General features: G+C 40.0%; 2 protein-coding genes across 5 annotated transcripts; both read right to left on the reverse strand.

The window, feature by feature from the left end:
• Positions 1-6,357: 6,357 nt before the first annotated feature.
• On the reverse strand, positions 6,358-6,714 carry RB195_004502 (uncharacterized protein; the record flags this gene model as incomplete). Its single annotated transcript, XM_064182371.1, has 1 exon — positions 6,358-6,714. The coding sequence occupies one exon, from the start codon at positions 6,712-6,714 to the stop codon at positions 6,358-6,360; it is 357 nt and encodes a 118-aa protein (XP_064033638.1).
• A 2,365-nt stretch (positions 6,715-9,079) lies between these two features.
• RB195_004503 (uncharacterized protein) lies at positions 9,080-14,738 on the reverse strand (the record flags this gene model as incomplete). Of its 4 annotated transcripts, XM_064182372.1 has the most annotated exons (3): positions 9,080-9,344; positions 12,211-12,310; positions 14,603-14,738. In XM_064182372.1, the coding sequence occupies 3 exons, from the start codon at positions 14,736-14,738 to the stop codon at positions 9,080-9,082; spliced, it is 501 nt and encodes a 166-aa protein (XP_064033639.1). The 4 variants fall into 4 exon arrangements, with proteins under 4 accessions (XP_064033639.1, XP_064033640.1, XP_064033641.1 ...); XM_064182373.1 differs by lacking the exons at positions 12,211-12,310; positions 14,603-14,738 and adding an exon at positions 11,669-11,859; XM_064182374.1 differs by lacking the exons at positions 9,080-9,344; positions 14,603-14,738 and adding an exon at positions 12,669-12,736 and having other exon boundaries at positions 12,098-12,350.
• Positions 14,739-18,087: the final 3,349 nt, after the last annotated feature.

Here is an 18,087-nt window from a genome sequence, read left to right on the forward strand (position 1 = left end):
TTCAGCCGACTATTTAGAAGTGTTTTTTTTATTTCAGATGGCTTTTGCTAACGTCACAGGAATCGGTTGCAATATTTATAAGTCTGGAAGAGTGACATTCATTCTATGCTTATACAACAGGTTAACTCTTTTTTTTTTGTTAGCAATTGAAATTCCTCTTTACATTTGTGTTTAATTGTTCTTCTTATTGCAGTCGCATACGAGCAAACGCTGTCATTTACGAGAAAGCCGAAGCTAAAGCCGTTTAGGCATCACATGAATGCGTCGGAAGAATTTCACAAACAAAAGAGAGTAAAGAATGAATTATTCTGCAAATTCAAGTGTACAACAAAACGAATGTAACACAAGAACGATTCACTTCTCCTGCAACTCTCAGGATCTCACAATGGTGTGAGATTTGGTAAGATAAACTGAATAGTTAGCACACAGAAACGTTTCGTCGTAAACACGTCAACGTTTCGACGTCGTAAACAATACAAAAATGGTTATAAGTCCGTAAATAAGGGATTACACGCCACCTACTCACTTTTAGAATGAACAGCTGTATTTCAGTAACTATTCCAGTTATGTAAATTCTTTTAAAATTACCAAATTTTATAAGCAAGACTACAAAACACCAAGGGAGAAAGAAGTGCTAAGGAGAAATAACAGAGGAAATTCTGGATACAAAGAAGGTGGACCCACTGCATTTTCCAGTCCTGGAGATTCACTGGGAAATTCTTGAAGTGATGGATGGTTTTTCTCTGCAAATCACTAGCTATGTACTTCAGTGGGGACGTCTGCTCAGTCCGATAGTGAGATGTACTTTTCACGAATAGAGTAAAACCTCAAGTTACGTCGAAGATTCCTTCTTACCTTCGGTTATTAAAAAAATGAAGAAACTTTCTTTCTAATAAGTTTATGGAAGACGTCGACATAGCCGCATAACGTCGATCCCGACGCACATCGCAGAACTCAACTTAATTAAAAGCAAAAGTTGAAGTTGATGGTAGATTTTTCAGATGTCGATGTAGTTCATACGTTTTCGAAAACTATAAGCATTAAGTGGCTCGATCTTTGTTGGTAAGAATCGCTTGCCTTAACTAGACCGCTCCAGCGCAACATAATGTGCACACGATCCTCTAAACCTGAGTCTGGGAAAGATAGTAGCCCCTTTATGCTCAATTCTACTATATATGGCAGAGAATGACGAAGAAGAATTGTTATTAACCGCCACACACGTTCGACTTCAATTCAGAATCGTTTGATTTTTATGAATGCGTGTGCAGCTCGTGCTGGTCTGGTGCCAATTTATTGATCCTGAAACGATGATTTGCATTAGGACAGTTTCAAACTATCGATCATGAAGTCACAGTAACTGTGTTGATAAGAACCTCTACAATTCTGAATTGGATGGTAATATATGAGAATGGAGAAGGTGTTGATTAGTTTAGACCAAGTCCCCAACCTTCTGGATGGTCTACCGATGTCAGCAAAACTGATATCGAAGTTAACATAGAATCGGTTACATGCAACTGGACTGGCTAGCTGATAACAAACATCAATGCGCTTCAAAAGGAAGACATTGATTCCATTGATTCTTTCTATAAATTTACAAAAATAACCAATCAAAAAAATTTGCATGTTGCCGTTCGAAAAGTCACCTTCATCGAAGGTGAACCTTCACAATAGAAGTAAACAAAGGCTGATAATTCACTCATTTAATACTTTTTTTTCCGTGCCACCAAAATATCGCTGGTAGAACTGTTTTTTTTTTCTGAAGCAGTTACCATCTACACGTTCTCTGTGCCGTGCAGTGAGCACGTGCAGGGCGGGCATCATGTAATTAGATCTTGAACGGTCTTGCAACTGGATTGGCTTCGCCAATACGAACGAATCAAGTTTGAGCTGCTTTTTCTAATCATTTCATTCATACATAGTTATAGACTACAGGGGCGTGCTGAAGGACAGATTCTTTTTGTAAAATATGATTTATTTCCGCCACATAGACGCCATCCTCAAAACTACATGTTTTTCTATAGGATGCGCCAAAATTATAGCGAAAGCATATGCCCGGGTGTCAGGTGGTGTTATGCCTTTAAAGACACTACCATTGTGGTTAAAGGCATCACTCCACGAATCTGAGGTGGTACGGATTTCAGGTGTAGTATTCGTATACGGCAAAGTATATTATGGAGAGGAGAGATTCCGTCCATTTCTTCCTAATTGCCGTAAAAAACGGCCTGGAAAATACGGCTTCGGGCGTTCTGGCGCACTTTTTTCTACAAGGAGTTCGACTGGAGCCCGGAAGCCTTGTGCGGCGCCGCATCTTCCGGGCCGTTTTTTACGCCAATTAGGAAGAAATAGACGGAATCACCCTCCTCTCCATAATCTACTATCCCTTATAAGAATGCTTCACCTGAAATCTGCACCACCTCAGACTCGTGGGGTGATGCCTTTAAGACGCCTGCGATTTTCGAGCCCCGAGCTTTGACCTCCTTTAGCCCATTGTCTAAGCGTACGTGGTTTCGTACGCCTAGTCCATGTCCTGCTGCGTCAACACATAACGCTGCATCTCAAACACTTTGGTATATCACTCCGCTTTCAACGCAGTTTTTTCTTCCACCGAATGTGCAAATTATTTAATATTTAGAAATGCATTTCTTGCCCTACAACAGCGCAGGAAATTCCTTTGCGTCTGCAAAATCGATGGATGATTCGAAAACACCGTGGTGCCAACATGACTCACTGAGGTTCTGAGGTCAACAAGTTGGTGCCAGACTTGCCTGGGAGGATAAAATTACTGACCTGATTCATCCGCTAGCCTTGCAATCCCTTGCATATATAGGACAGACGTGCGTTCATGAACCTCAAACGATTCTGAAGTGAAGTGAGCGCGTTTACCTCACGAATCTGCCGTGGTATGGATTTTCGTTGGAGTATACCTATATCGGGTCGTAAAAGATGAATACAGGGGTGGTTCCTCTCATCTCTCCCTACATAACTGCAAACAGACGGGTTCAGAATGCGGTCCCTTACGACGCCCTCTATTGCAACGCCAGCGCCACCCTTGCGCCCCGCCCCCGCCTGCGATTCGTCGAATAAAATGAATCGCTCAGGGGGTGTCCTAATGGATTTTCTACGAATAAAGAGGCGGAGAACAAGGATGGTGCGTTGCAGTATAGGACATTATAAGAGACAGCGCTCCGGAGCTGCCTGGTTAAATGGATACAAGAAGAAATGATCGGAACCATCCCTGTATTCATGATCTACGACCCGATATAGAGAAAAATCCAACGAGAATCCAGATCACGCTAGATTCGTGGGATGATGCCTTTGAAGGAAAGGACCGACAAACCGTGCCATGTCATGTGATGGAGTATATAGGGTGGAAACGCCAACACATGAAGTTTGTGTGAAGTCCGTGAAGCGAGTCACAGTGTCTCATCTACTTCTCGACAAAAATTACTGCGCGGTACTACGGCAGCGCGGCCCACCAACTCCACGCCGTGACACCCGTCCCACCCGATTTTATAGCTTTCTGGCACCGTCGTATGCATTGGACGCCGTTGAACACGTCTCACTTCATTTTATCGCTTCACGGCGCCTGCACACCTATCTAACGCCGTTGGACACATCCGCCAGTGTTCCGAAATTTCGCGACATACAAAAACAACCGTGAGAGAATAAGCCCGTTATTATATAGCATAATACATATTTCAGCGCTAATTCCGTTGGACTAGCTTTCGAAACTCCAGATTATGATTTTAAAAACATCCAAACTACCTACGGAGGTAATTATCCTTGTAAAATAATCAGAGTCTGCAATTTACGCTGGGAGAAAAGGAAATTACTGAAATTAATAATAATGAGAACCAAAGAAATTTTTGTTTGCTATAGGTATGTATCTACCGATTTTCAAAAAACTAGTAACGTAATGAAAGTTTAGGAAGTCTTGCCCTACTAGGTGAAGTTGTAAAGATTTTTGAAGTGGAATGACTGTGAAAAAGAAAAAAGTTACAAAGCATACGACGTTTACCGCTGCCTTCACTAATTATTTTTAGTGAGACATATATACTTACAACATATTAAACCTTCACCTCGATTTTTTAATTTTTTTTTTTTGAATTATGGGCTCTTACTCAAACTGTAGAGAAAACAAACTCACATACAAGCGGAGCTAATCTTAGCATACACTAAACAACTAATAAGTAAGTAAATAAGTAAATTACTATCATTATTACCTAGAAAAACTTGACGTTCTTCAGTGTTGCATCCACGTGCTGCAATCCGCAGACATCCACAGGCACTTAGTGGATCCGTAAACATTTATATGAAAATTCACAGGGAAACCCTGTAAATTTCTACAGATTTCCAGAAACAACGAGAAGAAATGGTGAGAGTAGCATGGTGAAGGAAATATCGTTAGAAGAAGAACACGTGATAGAAGTACATGCGTAGCAAAACTAACATGCACAATAAAAAAAAACAATACAATTTTTTTAAATACAATTTTACAACACAATTTTACACAATAAAAAATGATAAGCATTTATTCTGGAGCATTTAATCCATAAAAATAAGAAATGATTTTAGTGAATGTCATGGAATTTTTTTGAAATTACAGCCGTTTCCCAGGAACTTTTAGAGGTGTCACTACGTAGCTACTATGTATTTTAACCCCCAATCTACTATGAAATATGGATGCTGACCACATCAATGGCGCATTACAAACGTATCCTCCGGTCTGTAACATGATATCGAGGACGTCTGGATAGAGTGATGCGCATTTGGTCAGAATACGAACACGCTACGTTCCCGCTGAAACGCACTGAATCAACAGAACAATGTTCCAGTACATGACTAAGTTTAACCACCATTGATTCTTTTTTTTTGTGTACAACATCAATTTTATATGATATTTTTCTAAATGTGATAATATTTTTCTCTATTTTCTTCTCAAAAATAAATATCTGGAAAAAATCGTGAAATTTACTGTATGGATTCCTTTAGATCATCAAATCGAACACGGAATCGAACGAAGCTTCCCAAGTGTTTCCGATGAGTGTTTTGGTAAGACCGTTTTTTTTTTCGCTCCTAAATTTTAATTTTTTTTATTTGCCGGAAAGGTCAGAAGTGGTGTGATATAAAAAAAATTCTGTACGAGAAGTGAAGACGATATTCTTTTAATTAAATAGCAGCAAAGTTGAAAAACTCGTTTAATTCCCATTACAAGACATTCGAAAAAAAAAGGAGAAAAGTTTGACAAATGTGTAGAGCAAGTTCAGTAAAAGAGGAAATTGTGTGGAATAAAAGCTGCGTGAATGATAATTTTCGGATTTAGAAAAGTTTTTAAGGAGGCGGGAAGACTTTGATTGACTACTGGATTTACTTAAGTGTACGGATCCTCCGAAGGTCGATCAACTAAGCGAAGCAAATCACTGGCTAGTTGTCGTCTAATTGTCTACTAGTCGTGGAAGGACTTGAAGCTCTTCGGTTCTTCTCCCAAACTGTTCAGGTATGTCAGCAAAGCGCTCATGGTTCCTTTCCTTGTGATGTCTCTTCCGATCTTAATCCAAAATCACGTGATCGGTTGTGTCTAAGATTACAAGGTAATAAATATAAAAAAAAATTACAGTAACAAAACTGCGTCGATTGATAGCAAAGAAAATGATTGGTGGGTTTTGCGGTGCGTTGAGTTTTATTCGGGGTGTTCTCCATGAGATGCCGCAATAACATGTTGTAGCAGATTTTTTCTATCAGACGCCCAAACATTTGATTTCCAGAATTTCCCCTTTTTCAAGTTTTTGATAGTATAAAGTTAGAGAAATTCGCATTTTTCTCATAGCATCAAAATCCCAAAAATTCGACGTAAGAAAAAAGAGCGCTATGGCCCTTTCGTGGGGCAATGATTTTTCTCAAGAACTACCTGAATTTTTTTCTTTGGTCCCTTTACGAAGAAATCATTCGCGATCTTAGATGCTTAACAATATGTGCAAAACATCAAATGAACCTTTACAATGATGAATAATACCCTAACATACTAAAAAAGAAGTTTCAAGTTTCTTTCTCTTCTGTAGAAGTTTGGTAAGTATGTGGTCAATCTCCACTCAAGTCAACTCACGATTTCCGTGCCTACCGACGATGATTTTTCTTCATGAAAAGGGAATTCCCATGAAAGAGGCAAACAGTGGACAACAGTCCGGCAAGATGATTTTCATTCCTCTTCTGGGCCTTTCCTAGTTTTGCCCTGATTAAGACACCGACAAAGAATTTGTAGAAGGACTTCTCGTTGCGGATCACTTACTCCAGCTCTTCATAAAACGCGCCCAATTCGAATTCATCAGCTGCTGATGTTGGTGGCAGCAACAGATGATGCTAGCAGGCTTTGCCGGAGAGACCGGAGGCGAAAAGTTGCCAAACGAGGTGACAGGAGAAATCGACAAGATGGACGACAGATGGTTGCACAACAAAACCAACACCACCCCCATTTCGCAACGGAACCTTTTCTCCACGATTGACGTGTGTACCGTCAATTATCTGTCGTACATCTCTCCTGATATTGGTCACTTGCAAAGCAATTACGTTTAATTTGATGCGCTCTGCAGCTCCGAGAAGGAGATTCTGTGGACTCTGTTCTCGCGTTGTAGATACACAGTCTGATGTAGTCTCCATGACAAGTGCTGCATGTGTCGCCTTGGTCCAAGATCGAAGACGTTTTGAGCAACCTGACATTTGATCACCTCTCACCGGTGGCCATACCGTCCGACGTTTGGGACGGCAGGGCTCAGCAGTGTGCAAGGTACTGAGGCTGTGATTATGCTGGAGTGGCAAGAAGACTTCTCCCCTAACTAAGCAGTCCTGTACCAGCGAGCTTAGCTTTCACCACAGGTCGTTCAATCTATACGGATCGAAGAGTCACGTTGCAACCTTTCGCTTAGACGTTGAAGATTCTTAGCAGTGGTTAACTCTATACTATACTTTCGATTCCGAAAAGTCGGAATGTCAGATGTGTAGAACTTCTTCCAGGCTTGAGAGACCTTGGGAACTGAGGACGAACCTCGGCGGTGCATCGCAGTTCGGTCAGAGTCACCTCCACGCCACGGAAGTAAACCACCTTAGAGGATTTCAACAACATTTCAGCAAATTAGCTTCTTCACTACTTGGCGTTGCTTCGTTTCTGTTAGCTACCGATTTTCTCATTTGGGATTTATTTCTCGGCCAATTTTCCATTTTTTTGAAGCATTTGACATTTCCAATATATTGAATTAGCAACAGCCTTGAACTGTGGAAAGAACGTTGCAGGACCAAGAGGAAAAGAAGACGAAGAGAAGAAAGAGAAGGGGTGCCGGTGGGTGTCGTGTCCCATAGAGATGTGCCACATCACCGCGACCCTGATGACGTAAGATAAGGTTTTATTTTGAATCAGTGAAATCTATTGATAGGTAAATTTATGGCAATGCGTAGGCTATTCACGACCATTGATACAATTTTTTCATAAAGAATATTTGTTTCCGCGGCTCAACACTAGTTTCATCGGTTCTTCAGAGTGTTTATCGATCGAGTGGGTTCATAAATAAACGAAAATAAATGGTTGTTCTAAATTATTTGTATCCTTTTTTTTGGTTGATAAAGTTTTTATAAGATTGCGGTTTCATTGGTGATATGGTAAGTATTCCTGAAACACATCAATTAGTAGGCACCCATTTATTTCGCTGCCATCATCCAATTACTAATGAAGTACTAAATTTCAGAAGTACGATGCTTACCACAAATTTGAAGCGGTATTGAGACGAAATAACTTTTAAGAGATCTTTCGAGCTGACTAAACCAAAAATCATTTGTGGGCTACAAAACATTTGCTTTATAGGACATTAACATGAGAGATAACTTCTTGTGTGTTCGTGTGCGACTTTTCATTTTGCTCTTGGTCTACGGTCAAAATCAACGAAATCGATAAGTTTTTCCTCTTTGAAAGCAGATGTTATAGTTCGTAGAAACAGAAAAAAAGAAAGAGAAACATTCATACGAGACAAATCAATAATAAAATCGGTGTTTTTCTGCCGAATAAACATGATATTTGCCTCGACGATGTATTGGAATAGCTGTATGCAAGAAGTGTTTGACGAGTTGATGAGAAAATCATTAAATTAAAATCGATGGTTCCTCGAAAACCATCGATTTTAATTTAATGCCAAAAGTTCGAGTATTGTTGGCACAATATACCTGCGGAGAAGTGAAATGGATATATAATCGATCCCTATCCTGAAAATTTAAGAAATATACATGCTTATTGCCTGATTCAAGTTAACCGACACAAGTTGATAAATTATTTGAGTGTTGAAAAACCAACTCATTCAAATAGTCAATTCGTCCGTGAAATCCTGAAAAAGAGTGACTAGAATTATTCGGAGATTCAAATATATTTAGAAAATACTAGTTTTAAATAAATTAGTCAAGGTAGTTTATATGTCTGAGAATATAAACTACCTTGACTAATTTACTAAACTTTTATTCAAAACTAAAATATTCAAAAATCTAAATGATTCGAACAGAAAAATTCGAACTACAATATCTAATAATAATAATTAATTATTAATATAATTATACACAGACATTCATGTACCTTGTGCATCTGTGAACATTTTTTCATTCAAAATCTTGCTAAGTTCTGTAAATTTCCATAATTTCTAGAAAAGACGTAAAGAAATGCTGGAAATGGCCTAGTGATGCAAATATTCTCATTAAAATACATGATGGAAGTGCATGCCTACAAAAAATTCGGTAATTTCTGGTAGACTTTACGTAACTGGTATAGTTTTTGAAATACAGCTGTTCATTGTAAAAAAAAAGGCAGCGTATCACTCTTTATTTAGGGCCACATACCCATTTCCGGATTTTTCACGACGTTAAAACGTTTCTCTGCTAAGTAAGAAGTTCATTTTACTAAATCTCTCAATGTCACAAGGATTTCTAATAGTTACGAAGGAATGGGATCTTTCTTGTGTTAAATTCGCTCTGTTGTACACTCGAATTTGCAAAGTAATTTATTTTTCATTTTCTTACTTCTGTAAATACTTCCGACGCATTCATGTGAAGCTTAAACGGCTTTGGCTTTGTCCTTCCCTTCGACTTTCTCCTTTTCTACGGCATTCTCCTTCTCTTTGGCTTTCTCCTTTTTTTTCGGCTTTTTTCTTCTCTTCGGCTTCTTCTCTTCCGCTTTCTTCTCTCCGGGTTTCTCCTTTTCTTCGACTTTCTCCTTCTCTTCGGCTTTGTCCTTTCCCTCAGCTTTGTCCTCCTCTTCGACTTTGGTTTCGGCTTCAGCATCGGCTTTCTCATAAATGACATAGTTTCTTCGTACGCGGCTGCAATAAGAAGAACATTGATAAAAAGATACATTGTGTACAAAGATAAGGTTAGTGAAAAAAAAAGTTAACCGGTTGTATAAGCACAGAATGAGTGTCACTCGTCCAGACTTTTCAAAACTGCACCGATTTTGAGGTATTTCTGAACCGACTGCAAGATGAAGGTGCAGAGATTTTTGAAGTAGAATGACTGTGAGAAAGAAAAAAGGAAAGTTAATATACGATATTTGACGTTTCCTTTACTGTTCATGCATATTTAAAAATATTAATCTCTTCATTTTGATCTTTACCGTAATTATGGGTTCTTACTCAAGCTATAAAGAACACAAACTATTATATACGAGCGGAGGTGATCTTCGCACATACTATACGCAGCTAATTAGTAAGTATCTATCATTATTACCTAGAAAATCTTGACGTTCTTCAATGTTGCATTCACGTGCTGCAAACCGCAAACATTCATGTACTTCTTGGATCCGTAAACATTTAGATAGAAGTTCATAAGAAAACTCTGTAAATTTCTACGATTTCCACAAACAACGAGAAGAAATGGTGAGAGTAGCATGGTGAAGGAAATGTCGTTAGAAGAACACGTGATAGAAGTACATGCGTACAAAACTAACATGGTTGACACAATGAAAAATAAAATAAGAATTTAATCTTGAGTATTTAATCCTAGAAAATGAGAAAAGACTCAAGTGAACGTCATGAAGTTTTTGAAGATCGCAGCTATTCCCTAGGATCTTTCAGAGACGTCATTACAGCTGCATATTTTAACCCCGATCTACTATGGACGCTGACCACATCAATGAATCAAAGGCGCATCACAAACGTATCCGGTGTTCCGTAGCGAAAGTGTCACGAACGCCTGGATAGGGTGATATGCGTTTGATCAGCAGACGAACATGCTACTTTCCCTCTAAAACAACATTTACAGTACAACATTTCAGTGGGTGAGTATCGTTAGGTACCCGCAGCCTCCGCGACAAAATGTTCTTAGGGGAAACGACTGGCAACGGCGATCGTTAATTGCCCTGCGTTTGCCTTATGCTTTATTGCTATTATGCTATTGCCTGCTGTTTTATTTGTGTAAAATTTTTCAGTAAATCACCAGTCACTAGATAGTAGTTTTCTAATGTTGATAATTATTTTGTCTATTTTCTTTTCAGCGATAATTATCCAAAAAAATGTGACGTTCACTGTGTGGACCCCTTTGAATCGAAGTTTCCTTAAAGACAGAATCGAACGAAAGTTCATTAATGTTCTCGACAGGTGATAGTGATAGTGACACGTAAAAAAGAACGTTCAAAAAAAAGAAAGGTCCGACAAATGTGTAAAACAACTTCAAGAGGAGATAAATTGTACAGTACAAGAGTTGCTCGAATGATAATTTTCGGATTACAAGAATCTCCAAGGAGACTGGAAGGATTTGGTTGAATGCTGGACCTAAAGTGTACAGATCCCCTAGGAATTATGTGCTACGCATATCAACTAAGGGAAGCAAAATCTCAAGTAAGCAAGGTAATTTTTAAAGCACTAAAAAACTTAATTTGGTGACGTCTTCTGACAAAGTTCTTCCGTTCCTCATCGTGCTTACTACTGAGGACGATGAGATGCTTATCTAGGATACACTGCTGGGTTGAAACCTCGGTTACCCTATCCATATGATGACCAATAATCAAACTCGGATCCCAGAGATGGACTCGGAGTTGACGTCGATTCCTTTGAAACGTTGCTATGATAAGATAAGCTTCTGCTTGTCATATTTTGTGCATTCGATAGGATATTCTAAAAAAAATAAATAGAAAACGTAATAAAGAAAACGAAAACGTTTTCTTTGATATTTTCAAATGTTAATAGTTAGTAAATTGGTAACAAATAAATACTAAAATGCAGAAAATAAATAATTACCTTGATTACCTTGACTCCTGTTGATCTTCCAACTGGTCGAGCGGGCGCCAGTAACTCTTCCACCTGTCCCGTGCCAGAGGCACCCCATTGCTTCTCCTTTCCCGTGGGACACGAAGAGAATCATAAATTTCTTTGAAGGACGTCGTGAAGAAATCTAATCATCGGGTTGGCGGTGTTCCTGTAGTGCGCTTAATATTGCGGAGAACCCAATCGCTCACTGCTCTAGTCCAACGGTTGCCGTTAAAGCGCATCACGTGTCCGGTCCACCTTATTTTACTTTCCTTTGCAAACGCAGCGGTGTCTGTAATCTCCGGTCGCTGAGGTAGGAGAGGACTTCGAATCCCGTCCTTCACTTGCGTGAAGCGGGATGCTTCTAGTGTCACTCTCTCAACTGCGCCTTCAGTGATGGTCACCGCGTTTTCTTCCTGCTTGCGAAATGCCCAGCTTTTGAAGCATAGGTCAAAGCGGGAAGTACGGTGGTATTGAAGAGGTGAGCACGGAACCGGGTGTTTCTGGTCTTCTTCACTACACCCTCGATGCTCTTATACGCTCCCCAAGGCGCTCGTCTCCTCCTGTCCAGCTCGGGGGTCAGGTCATTCATCATGTTCAATTCCCGAACCAGATAAACGTAGCTGATACATCCGGATATGTAGATTCAACTGAAGCATCCACATGTTTCATCGGATTTGGTCAGCATTCGTTCTACTCGATTGATGCTAGGTGTTATCAGAACAATATCATCAACAAAGCGCAAATGGTGTAGGTGCCAACCATCAACCTTCACTCCCATGTCGCCGCATTCCAGCTTTCGCATTGCGTTCTCGAGGACGGGTGTGAATATTTTAGGTGAGATTGAGGTCATGATAGTGGATGATATTCTTGTAGAATGGCGAAATTTTGGTCGTGAAGTTGCTGTACAACTCTCGAGGTATCTTTGTGTACTGAGTAGGGACACCTTGGTTGTCCAAGGCTTCCATGACCACTTCCATCTGAGTCGAAAGCCTTCTTCGAGTCGATGAAGGTGAGACATGCGGCTTCTTGTACTCTCGTGATACCTCGATGAGTTTCGAAACTGTGTGAATGTGATCAATCGTGCTGAATAGTTTTCGAAACCCTGCTTGCTCGCATGGATGTCCTTCATCCAAGACTTTTCAATCCTATTAGGGATCATTCCCACACAGAGCTTGTAGATGACGGACAGTAAGCAGATTGGGCGTTAGTTGCCGATGTCATGTGGATCTCCCTTTTCATACAACAACAAGTTGCTGGTTTTGCTGGTTTTGCTGGTCTTTCACTGTTTAGGAACCTTACAATCCGACAGGTACGTGTAAAGAGCCTCGCCAGGGTGTTGATGACTACTAGCGGAAGGTTCTCCAGGTCTACAGACTTTTTCTTACTGACATGATGGCATACCCTACTTCGGATGGGAGAACCTCTATGATGACATGTCCATCTTTCCCAGGTGAGGAGGCAAGTGGCATGACTGTCGAAGAGATCAGATTAGAAGTTGTAGATGATTTTCTCCATTTCCCTTCTCGATGCAAAGGTTGTTCCTTTCGGAGTCCGGAAAGCAGTCTTCTTCTTACGATTTGCGAATTCTCGCTTAGCGTAGCGGATGCTTTTTTCTGCGTTTGCAGCTTCAGTCAGCACTTCGGTTCTCCTCTCTTCAAGGTCCTCCTTTATCGCCTCTCTGCAAAGCCCTGCGAGCTCAAGAGCTAAGTTCTTGGTTTCCTGGCTCGCTGACGCATCAGCCCAAGTGTTTTAAGAGAAAGGCGGCTCTTAGTGGATTCAAAACTCTCAGCCTCCCTCGTGCAGTCGTGAAGGTGTTCATTGAGCCGGTCGTATTTCTCGTCGATGTTGTCCATTGCGGAATCTCAAAAGTCGGCTAACGTAGCAAATAGATTTCAGTTAATGACAGTTCTGGGACTTTGCTCTCTGAACTTGGCGGCTTTCTCCTCTCTCCTCCAGGTCTATATAGAAAGCATCGACTTCTTTTTCTTCGCAGCTTGTTACAGTGTAAGCGACGAAGATAGTCGAATTTGGTGTTGGACCACATCTTCTCATCCGCAGATGTCCGATTCGGATCGTAAGTTGTTCAAAAGAGTCAATTTTTTGCCAATCTCGTCATCTCGCCTCGATCAGTCCGATGACGTCGTACTTAATCTTCCTGACTTGCATCATCAGGTCTTCGATGGCCGCTTCCAATGCAAGCGTACGTGCGTTATAAGTACAGATCGTCATCAAAATAAATATAAAACAAAATAGTTCAATCATACAAAATCCCTTTATTAAAGAGCAACGGAATTTTTTCGTCTAAAATTTTCAGTTTACAGATTGAGCTTGATCAATTTTTTAAGGACAATCTGTTACACCTACACGAAGTTACTAAGCCAACAATTTATTGGTTCATAGAATCAGGTCCAGGTGATGATGGCAATTGAGTCGAAATTTGTTGAGTCGAAGTAAGAGTAGGGCATCAGAAATTGGTCCGCTCCTAGGAGGAGCAACAGGCATAGGTGGACTGGACTCGAGGCCGACTCCCCGGATCCGCGAGAGCTCATGCTGGGCTAGCCAATTCATGGCGGCCTAGTCTCTCCGAATCCTGAGGGGGCTCGCACTTAAGATCCCATGCTCTAACCATTATGGTCTCTGGATTAAGTGGTATAACGCGGTAGAACGCGGCAAATGAGTGCTGCAGCCGTAGAAATGTTAACTATGTTAGTTCATGTTGTCGTGTATATAATGTGCTATTGCCATTGTATGTAATTTCCCTGTGTTGATTCTTGCACACCCGCACAATGTAAGCACTGTTTGGAATGCTAATTTGGCTTAAATTAGTAAGAGGAAGCTTGCGACCCCATAAACCACCATTACTACTCGACCCGAGAACACCAATAATGCCCATGGTAATGTGTTATACTTACTTCGTTATTTGATTGTCTGTGCTCAAAGTGAAAGGTGACGAGAAGAGCTGCAAGTCCTAAGTTACGTAGTCTAAGTTCTAAGTTCGTAGTCCTAGTCTAAGTTACCCATAACAGATGTTCTTTTCTATCGTGTGGCTGTCTTCGCACGAAGGAGAACCACTACAAGAGGATGACACCGCCGAGACCTCAAGTAGACACCACTTCCGTTTGTTATGTATGCGGTCGACCTCCGCACAAGATATATCATTGGGGGATTTCCACGTCCATTGACGATGATATTTCTTCACCGCAAGAGAGTTTCCATGAAAGTGGCGGACAACAGTCCGGCGAGACCATTGCCGTTTTCATTCCGGACCCCAAGTCCAAATCTTCCCGTTCAGTATTCTGTTTCTGCAGCCTTTCCTAGTTTTGTGTTCAACTCACAGACAACGAATATGTAAAAAGACTTCTCGTTGCGAATCATTTCCTCCAACTCCTCATCTAAAGCGTCCGACTCGGATTCATCAGCTGTGATGATGCTGGTGGCTTTTCGACGCAAAGAGAAAAGGACGAGATGCATGTATAAGTATAACATGGTGAAAGTAATGGTAGAAGAAGATTAAAATTGAAACTCAGGTGAGATTAGTTTTAGCGGAGCAAATTCCTCTCATTCTCATTGTGATTTTGTCGAATATTATCCGGACGGAACGATCAAAGCCAGACCTCACTACATTAGTGTTCGGCGGGTCTTCGAAATGAACGGTGGTATCGGGCAGAAGAAGTTATATTCTGCAGCGTAATGGAAGGCGAAGTAATGGAACGCCATTGTAAAAAGCGACTCCTAACATCGTAAACACGAGCGCTTCTTCGCATTGTCTCTATCGGCAAGTCGGCGCGTTCTTCTTGGAATAACTGCACGCTTCGCCGAGGAGTTCACTTGAGGGCACGAACGTAGGAGGATCAACAGGAGAAGAAGAGGAGGAGAGGAACGGGTGAAATTCCAGGGAGTCTGTCCGAACCCAGTAGAAGTGAGCTTATTTACAAGGTCCTTCGCTTTTGCTTTTCCGATGAAAAGTGGTTGTGTTTCATAGGTTTCGGTCAGCCTATCCTTGACATCGTCAAGAATAGACTGGCCGAAATTGACAATTGAAGAAACTGACAATTTCTTTAATCATTACACTCTGTTCTCTCAACGGTTTTGGTTCTATCTTTCGAAATCAGTATTACTCCATAATGAATTCACAATTAGCGTAATAATCAGGTAATAGAGAAAAAATCATCAAGCTCAGACATGAGTTCGGCCATAGCAACTGCATCGCTAGTTCTAGTAGCTTCACAGCGTTTTAACTAGCTGCTAGTCTTAAAAAAGCTCCACTTCTCTATAAGCAACTGGTTTTTGAAGGTTTTGAAGTAGAAAAAAATTTTATTCGGGTACAGCGAAACTTGATACGTAAATTTATGGCAATATTAGATCTACAAATCTATAAACTGCAGACTATGGTTATTTTACCATTACTTAAATATTAGTCTGGATTTTCGAGAGCTTAGATATATAAAATGAGAATTTATTGGGAACCTTTGTTTTTTTTTTTGAACATTTGAATAATTCTGATCGTTCTCCTTCAAGAATTCACTCTCCTTCAAGAAGAAAGAAGAAGAACTGAATTGACTGTTCGAACAAGTTGATTTTTTGAGAATCAAATAAATGAATAATCTGGATCGGTTTATCACGCAATATGGATGTGTATGTCTCAAATTTACAGGATTTGATCGGTCATACATCTATTTTACTCCCCGCAGGTATATTGTGCCCACAATACTCGAATTGGAAGCGTGATGGTGATGGGGTTCAAGGATGCACTGATTTTGATTTAATGACCCCCCCCCCCGCTTCAAACGTTCCCTGCATACAGTAGTTCCAATGAAGGTTCGTGGCGGATATTATGTTTATTCATCACACAGACGTCCATTTTTATTATTGGTTTGTCTCTTATGAATGTTTCACGTCATCTGTGAAATGTAACGACTGTTTCCAGAGGAAGAAAACATTGATTCCTTGATTTGACCGAGAGCAGAATGAAAAGTCGCAGACAAGAAGTTATTTCTCGTGTTAGTCGCGTATAAAGGGAATTTTCTGTAGTTTCAAATTACAGTAGTTCAAGTTCAAATAGTACGCACTTCTAAAAATTAGCACCTCATTAGTAATCGGGTTTTGGTAGCGAAATACATGGATGCTTACTAATTGATATGTTTTGGGAATACTTTCCATATCACCAATGAAACAGCTACCCTAATAAAAAGTTTATCAACCGGAAAAAAGAAAGCGGATAAGTAATTAGGGAACGACATTTTTTTGTGGTACTTATGAACCCATTTGGTCGATAAACGTTTTCTGTAGCAAAAAGCTCCTGAAAAAGCGGCGAAACTGATGTTGAATCCTTATAAAAATATTATCTGCAAAATAAGTCAATAAATAGTTATGAACGGCCTGAATATCGCCATAAATTTACCTACTAGGAGATTTTGCTAATCCAAAATAAAATTGTATTCTACGTTGAAATCATCAAAAACCAGGCGCTCATTGAAAAGTGAAGCTTTTTTAAAATTGGCAGCTAGCCAAAGCAATTTAAACCTGCTAGACCTAGCGACACAGTGACCTCCAGTCAATTTGCCGAAATTCAGGTTTGGGCTTATGGATTTTTTTCTCTATGAACCAACTGCTGCGCTAGTTTTGAATTCACTGTGGATTAGTATTGGTTTTTCAAGGAACGAAACTAAAACGAGTTAGACAATAGAGTGTAATAATTAAAGAAATATCAAAATTAAAAGAGAAAAAAGAAAAGAATATTAGGGATAGAATGACTTACATTTATCAAACACAGTTGGATTTTCATAGAGGAAGCGAACTGGAAGGATCTCGTCCCTAAACCCACATTAATTGGGTTCGGATACCTTATAAATGACAACGACATATTTCTGTAAATTAGACGTTGGATGTTTTCTTGAAGTGAACATTTGTGTTTGTACTGTGGGTCCATTTTGGATTAGTACATTTCCACATAGCATCTAAGCATATAGATTTAAATTTGTTTAATTCATCAGATAGATTTTTCGACAAGCACTGCATTTTTTTTTTGTTTCTCAGTGCTCAATTTTAAAAATAGCGTCGATTTTGTATTTTGAGAATCGCCATTGTTATATCAACTATATGAAATCATTTAGTTATTGGATTCATTGATTTGAAGCCTATGTTGAACAAATCCCATCTATATATTCATTTACATTGTAGAACCATAACGATTGGATGAATAGAGCGGAATGATTAAAGAAATTCACGATATCAAGGATAGAGTGACCGTAACCTATGCAACACAATCATTTTTCATAGAAAAAGCGAAATCCAGATCGTTTCAGATATGTTTATTTCGATTCCGCTACCATAGAAATAGCGACGGTGAATCTTTTGAAATTAGATATTTTCCAGAACAGAGCTCGTGTATTTTTTTTAATTCTAGATCCTCCTTAAGCTACCACATCCCTTCTATGGACTGGACATGGACTTCTATGCATTCCGATCTAAATTTATTTAGTTTAGCAAGTAGATTTTTCATCATGCATTGTGTTTTTGTTGACACCATGTTTAATTTACAGAGTCGATTTTGTATTGTTGAGAATTGCTATTCATGACTCACTTAACCTAATCGGAGAGCTTCGCCTGACGCGATTACTCGCATCTTCGCCGAGGTGTGCCGTCCTTGAACACAACTCTGCTCAACCTTCTCGACCATCTGCGAAAGCTTGTACAGAATCAATCCATTCGTCGCTATTCCATATTCTGCGAAACCTCACGTCTCGCCTGAACCGCCTTTCCACGCCGACTGTCCTCAGATCCTCTTTCACCACCTCAGTTCAGAACTTCTGTTTTCGGC

The sequence above is a fragment of the Necator americanus genome, chromosome I (genome assembly GCF_031761385.1).
Source record: "Necator americanus strain Aroian chromosome I, whole genome shotgun sequence".
Taxonomy (NCBI): Eukaryota; Metazoa; Nematoda; class Chromadorea; order Rhabditida; family Ancylostomatidae; genus Necator; species Necator americanus.